This window comes from Mizuhopecten yessoensis, unplaced genomic scaffold (genome assembly GCF_002113885.1).
Source record: "Mizuhopecten yessoensis strain PY_sf001 unplaced genomic scaffold, ASM211388v2 scaffold10183, whole genome shotgun sequence".
Taxonomy (NCBI): domain Eukaryota; kingdom Metazoa; phylum Mollusca; class Bivalvia; order Pectinida; family Pectinidae; genus Mizuhopecten; species Mizuhopecten yessoensis.
Window position 1 is genome coordinate 74,570 of NW_018408420.1, and position 8,590 is coordinate 83,159.

The 8,590-nt window shown below is 37.4% G+C and overlaps 1 protein-coding gene across 1 annotated transcript; it reads left to right on the forward strand.

The window, feature by feature from the left end:
• The first annotated feature begins 3,541 nt into the window (after positions 1-3,541).
• Positions 3,542-8,362, forward strand: LOC110459667. The gene is made up of 3 exons (XM_021512027.1): positions 3,542-3,742; positions 5,028-5,083; positions 8,171-8,362. The coding sequence occupies exons 1-3, from the start codon at positions 3,542-3,544 to the stop codon at positions 8,340-8,342; spliced, it is 429 nt and encodes a 142-aa protein (XP_021367702.1). The 3' UTR covers positions 8,343-8,362.
• Positions 8,363-8,590: the final 228 nt, after the last annotated feature.

Below are 8,590 nucleotides of genomic sequence, written 5' to 3' on the forward strand. Positions count from 1 at the left end.
CCTGTTGGTATCCGGATCGCGACTTATCTCATTTCCAATGCGCTGTTCATTTAACGAAAACGTATTGCATTTCTTTTTCCTGATTACCTTGTAAAATGTTCCAATATCTATTTAAGCTGCGTCTTGCAGCTCTTCAAACTTTTTATCCTCATATAGTTCCCGCGCTTCATCCAGTGCTGTTCTAAATTCGCGTTTTGACCGTTTGTATATTTTGTATGATTCATAGCAGTGTCCTCTTGGCCGTCCTCCTTGTACCCAATTTGCACGACGTTGTCGCATAACAGTATACAATTCCTTGACATGACCGTGGTTCCAGTACGGCTTAACAAACGGACGGTATCGCTTAATTGGTAACCTTGCGTTAGCAGGCTCTCGAATCGCAGTAACGGTGTACTGAACTAGTGTTTCCAGCTTATCAACTTATCTACGTAACTGCTCTAGTATCTTATCAAGCTGTGTAACATATCTAGCTTTCTCCTCAGCTGTTGCCTTTTTCCAGTTTACCGTCCGAGGATATGGCCTTTATCGACGCAAAATGAGGCTCCATAAACAGTTGTAACGGGCAGGTGGTCGGATACGTTGAGAAAGTGGTCATCATGAGTAACACAAGTGGTTACCAAGTCACTCACTGTCTTCAACCAAAATATGGTCAATAAGAGAATGGTTCTTTCCATCGTTTGACATACACGTAAAGTCACTTCCTTTGGACCAGTCTTGTGAGTTAGCACGATCATGCTTATTTATACCGAATTTCTTTGATATGTGGCCATTAAAGTCACCAAGTATGATGATCTGTCCGTGTTTACAATAGCGATTAAATAAATCATATATACATTCAGGTGATATTCACGTAATGGGGGGTTTGTAGAAGGTAAAAGAGCTTATATGACAAACAGATATGACCTATCATAAAGCTGAACAGATACACCTATTACCCGATCACTGCCTTCACTTAAAAGTGGCGATACTTTAAGGTGGCCCCTCCAAAGAATTGCTATTCCTCCGCAACCGCGAAAATGTGATCACTGTTCAATGTCCGGCGATACGCGGTCATCGGACCTCCAAAACGACCTGAAGTTGATATCGATACTTTCTAAGAAATTCAATTGTTCTGGAGGTAACCATTGCTCAGTGATAACGGCGATGTCGATATCGCGTAGAATTTTTGACAGAAGAGGCGTTCCATACATTACACCTATAAGAAGCTTCACAAGTATGGCGAAACATATCGAATAGAGCAATCGTGTATAACATGCATCTACATCCATCAGGATTTGTGACCTACTAATCTGTTTTTACGATCTTTCCACTCACGTATGAGAACATTTTCTGGCCAGAAATCGTAATCTGTGGCTAAGGCATTGTTGTTCAAGTATGTTCAGTTTCGCCGTCTCAGTCGTTACAGTATTCAAGAATACGCATGAATGTTACTTTGACACCTCTGTTGGCAGCGTAGGAAACAACAGAATTAATTACATCCTCCTCTTTTACGTTTTACGCCGCGAATTTCATACTGCGATTTTGCTTTTTCAACTCCAAGTTGTTGCTGAGTATTGTAGAGTATCATACGCGAATGCTTGTCTTCACATCTCGTGTCGCACATGCTTGTGCGCAGAAGATTTAGTATGAGCATCATCCTCAACTATATAGCACTGTTGATCGCTGTCGCTTTATCGTTGCTGTGTGTCTGATGGCCGAGGTAAACGCATGACATCCGCGTATGATACAGTTTTACTTGGAACTGTCTGAACCTCGGAAGATGTATTGATAACTGCGTTTTTCCTCGCATGATCCAAACGTGTTTCTAGAGCTTTGATTGTTTTGTCCTTTGCCAATACACCTTTTCTAAGTTCCTTCACTTCTAACCGTAACTCGCGGATTTCCTCAATGTATTAATTTGTAGAACATTTAACTGACCTAAGATTTCTTCTCTCATTCCAAAAATTAGTATCAATAAATCGCGTTTACACCTTCCAGCTCATTTCCTTTTTTCTGTTCTCTTCTTTTTTACATTCGTTTCAACATTGCACTCGTATTATTAACTATCGCGCTACTGCCACTGTCCTTTAGAGCTGTATCATGAAAGGACTCGTTAAATGTATCGTTGCCACCGTTTGTAAGTGTCAGGTCACACGTGGAATGTGACCGGTCCTTGTAACACATAACATTCCGTATATCACTAAGGCCCATACTACAGTCAATGTAGTGGAAAAGTATATAAATATCATCCACATATTTATCCACTGCTGATGTATTTCCCGCGTTTCTTTGTCTGACAAGTTCCCTCCGAGGGGTCTCGGGTCAATTAACTATGGCGATATCGTACATCGATTGTCGTATACATGCTAGTTCTTCAGGGTTGCTTTTGCATATCGATTTCACTTTCCCTTTAATCGTAACTCTATCAAGTCCACCAGCGATTTCAATTAGAAGAGCGAATGCACTTTTGTCTATTTGCGATGACGTCATAGTCAACCTCAATAAAGCCTAGGTTTTGTCAGGTTCATTTGATAAACTGTCTGTAGACATTTTGGGAACGCGCTTAATGCTAATTCAATCACCGTGGTGTTCATCAGTCTGCTTCCTATTCCAGGCAGTACTATTTGTTCCGCGTGGGCAACAATGACTGTCTTTCGAAATAACCACAATAGCGCGTGACGAATTGTCGATCGTGGGCTTAATGAGCTTGTTACATGTAAATACATATGCTACACGAAACAAATTCAGTTCAAAAGTAACTTTGACAATTGCAACATTATCACTTGACGATACGCTAGTAAGATACAACAGTCTATTTCAATTTTAGCAGTAGCGTTTGTCCCCCGTACATTTGCGCCATGCAGGCTACGAAATAAGATTATTTAGTATGCACTGATAATTTGCAAGGGATATCTCTATTATGCTGCTTTATACAAGTATTGTCCTTGCTAGGGCTGTTTGTTATCCAAGGTCTGACAGGTTCTCAAATATCAGTGTCTATATTATGACCTAGACTGGCAAGCCCTGTGTATGAATAATACAGAAACAACAATGTTGAAGTACACAAGCACCTAGGAGTATTTTTTTCGAATGATGGGAGTAAACTACATTAATAATAAAGCCTCAGTCAGAATCAATATTCTACGTTCTCTAAAATTCAAACTCGACCGAAACACATTACAGACTATTTACTTTTTATTTATCAGACCTATTATGGAATATGGTGACGTAGTGTGGGATTAATACAATCTTTCATCCCCTTGGGGGTGAGATAGGGGGATCTCAACCCAGGGGGGGATGATTCTTAATTTGTTAAAAACGAGACTTTGCCGAGTGTTTGGCAACTTAAGAATCTTCCCCCCGAGGGTTGAGATCCCCCTATCTCATCCCCGAGGGGGTGAATGATTATTTTTCTCTTACCCTGTTGTTCCTGTCCAAGTGTAAGACGAAGCATATTGTTTGTAAACAGGAACACGCGAATAGCGTATTAATATCATATGTATACGTCAGATGGTTCACGCATCATATTTTAAACATTTTAAAATCAATCCAATCTTCTTTGATGTCAAATGTAAACACGGCAAGATTAGCAGACGAACTTGTGTATGTGTGTGACCACATACAGGTAGTTCTTCTTCCGGGTCACATCAGTGACGTCAGGTTTATTGTGGAGAACGTGCAAAGAGCACGTGTAGCTTGTCTCAACCCTAGGGTGACACAAGGAAATCTCACACCGGTAAAAGTGCGGATACACCTGCCCAGGGTAAGTGAAAATATAACCGATGAATATAGTGCTAAACTGGAACAAATTAATACTGAGGCAGCTAGGATTGTATCTGGTGCAACCAAACTGACAAGCATAGAGAAGACGGCTGGACAAAACTAATTGAATGTAGACATCAACACAAACTAATTATTTTCCACAAAATGTTCTACCAAAATACCCCTCAATAGTTCAACCGTCTTGTACCACAATCAGTCACTGGAATACATAGCCATAATACTAGACATTCGGATGTTACAACTATCGCTCCCATTCCTTGTCATTCTAATGTGTATCAAAGATCTTTCTTGCCCTCTGTTATCAATAGCTTGAACTATATTCCAGTTAACGTCCGGAGAAACCATTCCATTTATCAATTTAAATCACATATTAAACGCAACAACAAAAAATACTACTCATATGGCTCACGATTAAAACAAATATACCATGCTAGACACTACGCATGTCAAGCAGCTCTCTTAATGAACTTTTATATAGGAACAACATTGTTAGATCCCCTCTATGCGCATGCGGTAGCATCGAAAACACTTCCCATTACCTGCTAGATTGTACCTTATACACTGCCATCAGACAACTACACTTTGAAACTATTCATTATCAAATAGCTGTCAAATTATTATTATATGGCAATGAATCGTTATCTTTAGAAGAAAACAAAATAATTGTCCTCGCTGTTCAGGATTAAATCCTTAAGTCCAAGCGATTTCAACAACATGAGGGTGATATGATATTATGATGATATTGTTATTAATGGTTATTAATGTATACATGCTGTTTCAAATAATGTTGGACTCTGAGTATCTCAAACACGTAGGCTTATGTTGGAGTTTGTATGAAAGCATATTGCGGATAAGGTAACGCTGCAATATCTCCTTACTGAAAATATATCAAATCAGTTTCGTATATAAACTATGTATACATTGTACAAATATCTTACCTTAACCAGACATTTGAGGCAGTAATTGTGCAGACAATTTAGCCTAATGTACGTGAGTTGCGAGCGTTTCCACAAGGATCCGCCCGTGTGATGCCAAGTAGCTGAGAGGTTGTTGGTATAGTGTATCCGTCTGGTGATAGACTGGCTCCTTTGTGACATCCTCGATTAAAGCGATTTTTTTCAGTTTTACTTTAAATTTCTTTTGTCTGTAAAATACTACGTTTTTAACGTTCCAGCTACATAATAAAAAGAAATGAAATTTACAATCACGCTTCTCTTTTTCGATTACATTTGTGTGGTACATGTCATTTTGTCCAACGTCCACAGTTAGCCTGGATTTGCAAACACCCTGATCATTGGTTCCTTGTACCTTTCCATTTGAGGTAAGTGGGAATGCCCTCCATCCGGAAGTTCAAGTTCAAGTTCTTTATTAACTTTGACTCATCAGTGTAACACATATACATGATATATATATATATATATATATATATTCTCATAACATTGACAAATATCGAAAATACTAATAAATACACAGACGAGACAAAACACTCGGAGAGCATAACTACTTATGTTAATAAAGCTCTTCTTGAATTTGCAGCTTTAATGTATTTGGCCAATTTTGCTAATTCATTTGTGTTTTGTCCGTTAAATAACTGAATTAATTTAAACATGCTCGGTTTTTTACAATAGTACTTTTTTAAAAATTTCTCACGTAAATCAGAATAACAGGGGCATTTAAGAATAAAATGAAATTCATCTTCGACATCATCTATATCACAAGCGGTACAGATTCTTAAAAGTCGCGGAATATTTTGATAACGACCTTTCTCTACATTTAAATTATGGGCTGAAAGCCGAATTTTTGTTATTTCTTTTAAGTAACCTTTCATAAACGATTTTCTTAAATAACCCTGTATACCAACTTCTTTGTTAAGACATGTAAGACCATTTGAGGTAAGTATACATTTAAACTGGTGACCAGCTACTAGTTTATAGTAGAGAGTTGTCCATCATCCTTTGTCTACTACGCTACCCCGCCCCCTCTAGTTTGAAACTAACTCATTCTACTACGCTACCCCGCCCCCTCTAGTTTGAAACTAGCTCAGCCATACAAGTGAACATTTTTTTCAGAATAATTCAATATTTAAGAGACGGGGGGTGGTTTGATTTACATTGTAAAATCGGAACGTATTTCTGGCGCCATATTCCTCTTCTTCTATTTTTTCCTCAAGTAAACAATTTATTACGGAGGAAATCCTTTAACGCTTTCATATTTGTGATATAGATGTATTGTTTCTGGAGTTTTTGTTGCTGTGACTTGATAAGGTTTGGCATTGCTGTTTGCAAGGTTTCCTTGATCACGACGGACACAGATTCAAGCCTTCAGATGTGCTATTCTTTTTGTTTATTGTGGAGAACGTGCAAAGAGCAAGTGTAGCTTGTCTCAACCCTAGGGAATCTCACATCGGTAAAAGTAAGGATAAATCTGTCCAGGGTAAAAGAAAAGATATTTCGTATATCTTCACTGAATTATGATATGTTTTTTATCAAATGGAGAATTCATGATATTTCACTTGTAAACTATAATAACAACAGATACCGTTGGGTTTACTATCATATTTTTTAAGACAGTATGCGGCCTCAATTTCCCAAAAGGCTTTCATACATGGGGAAGCACCGGAAGTGGACAAATTGTTTACGCGCCGCTTGGGGGTTTCAAAAAAGTAAAAATGCAGATATTTTCTGAAGATCCTTTTTGTCATCAACCAGGTTCTGTTAATATTTCTCCCCGGAGATATCTTCAAAAAAGGATATGGACGAAATAATTAACACTTTTGAAAGCCTGGTTATAGTCTTGACATAATTTATTTATGCATCATCTCTCATTTAAGAAACAATTGATAATGATTTATGTCTAAATCAACAATAATTTTCCAGACAACCAACCCGAGTTCAACGCCCTTTTTTTTAGCAACGTATTACTTTTTCACAGCGCGTGCCGATTTAGAACTAGTTACAGACAGAAACTGTTTAATTTTATTAGGCATTCTTACCTGTTTAACCTCGCAGTGACAGTAACAAAATGTGAAATTCAATCCGGTGATTTTTATTTGATTTAAACATATTTTGTTGCAAATGAACATTTACAAAAGAATTGGACAAAAGTTTTCACAACTTATCACAGTCCTTTTCTTCAAATACATGAATTATAAACAATAACTTGATAAGGTAATTTACGCAATATATATATATATTATGTTTTTTATATGGAAATAGAAAATAGAGAGGAAGAAAAGACGGATAGGGTAACGAAGTAAAGGATAGTAACACAGGAAGAGTCGGAGAAAAAAAGAGTGATAGAGAGAGAAAGATGATCACATTCAGCCAAACCGGTTGCATTTCCTGATATAATTTTGGACAGATTTTGCAATTGAGGTATTTTCATCATTGTTGAATTTAGGATCGCCATATAGGAGCAATTCTAAAGTTAAATCATCACGAACAGGTTGTAGCTCTCTTATTAATAGATTACGATGCTGGGTGTATAGGGGGGCAGACACAGAGGAAGTGATAAGAGTCTTCACATGGATTACCGCATGCACATTCAGCTGTATTAGATAAATTTGCTCTAAATAGGTCATAGTTAAGAGAGCTCGCACGGTTTCTCAAACGGCATTGAAGTATATTTAATTTACGAGAACCCCATACCAGAAAGCATTTATTATGTATTTTACCTTTAATTCATATTTGTTTTAAATGAACTGAGAGAAGCCAAATCCCTTATAGATATATCTAGGTCATTCCACATTTTTGTAGTTGATGGGAAAACAGAATTGCGCATTGTTTCAAGCCTAAAGTTTGGTTGACTTAAATGTTGGGAATTTCTTAGGTTATAACGAGAAATATCCCCAATGCGATCTGGTATGGTGTCACACAAATACTTTGGAGCTGTTTTTAATTGTAAAGAATAGGGACAATTTTCTGTTTTTCCTTCTATTACTTAGTGGAACCCGGCCAATTTCATTAAATATATGTTCAATTTTTGTGTATATGGGTAGTCCTGTAACAATTCGTGCAGCGTATATCTGAATATTTTCAAGTTTTGATGAATTTCCTATTCCACAATTGTCCCAGGCTTCACATGCATACTCCAATAAGGGTCGAATGTGCGTTAAATATAGTTTTTCAAAGTTAATTCTACTGAGTATCCATTTCATTTTACGAAGGGTTGCTATATATTTTGCCACTTTTTTGATAATTGTGTCTACATGTTTATTCCATTTGCCGTCGCTACTTAGTATAACTCCAAGGTGTTTGTGGTTATCTGTTATAAGGATAGAAGTATCGTTAAAAATAAGCTGGGGTTGAAAGGGTAGATTTATATGAGAAACCAAGGACATCAGCCAATGTTTAGACCATTTCTTTAGAGTTTTTACGTCTTTATTTACTTCACTTACAATATTTTCTAGGTTTGGTGATGAGTATGAAAGCGACGAATCGTCAGCAAAAAGACGAGATAATGAGGAGAGTTCGGTTGAAATATCGTTGATACGAATCAAGAAGAATAAAGGGCCTACATGTAACACTGAACCTTGGGGAACACCGGCGTTTATATTTCTTACAGAAAAATGTGAATCATGAATAAAGACGGATTGCTTACGCTCAAAAAGATAGTTTGTTATCCAATTAAGAAGACTGCCTGAAATACCATGTTGGTGAAGTTTGTATATAAGGCCTCTATGCCAAACTCGATCGAAGGCCTTTGAAAAATCACAAAAAGTAAAAGCTATAATTATGACGTAACGTCAGATGTTGACGCACAACAGTGTAACACACTTGTAACGTCATTTCGTTTCAGGTTTGACGTTTGTGGCACACGGCCGGCTTTG

Bases quoted from the DNA above. Each gene is read 5' to 3' on its own strand.
- LOC110459667 (XM_021512027.1), top strand. From the start codon at position 3,542: ATGTCAAATGTAAACACGGCAAGATTAGCAGACGAACTTGTGTATGTG. The intron at 3,743-5,027 runs GTAAGTGAAAAT...CAACGTCCACAG, and splicing joins TGCGGATACACCTGCCCAGG to TTAGCCTGGATTTGCAAACA. The intron at 5,084-8,170 runs GTAAGTGGGAAT...AATATTTTCTAG, and splicing joins CTTGTACCTTTCCATTTGAG to GTTTGGTGATGAGTATGAAA.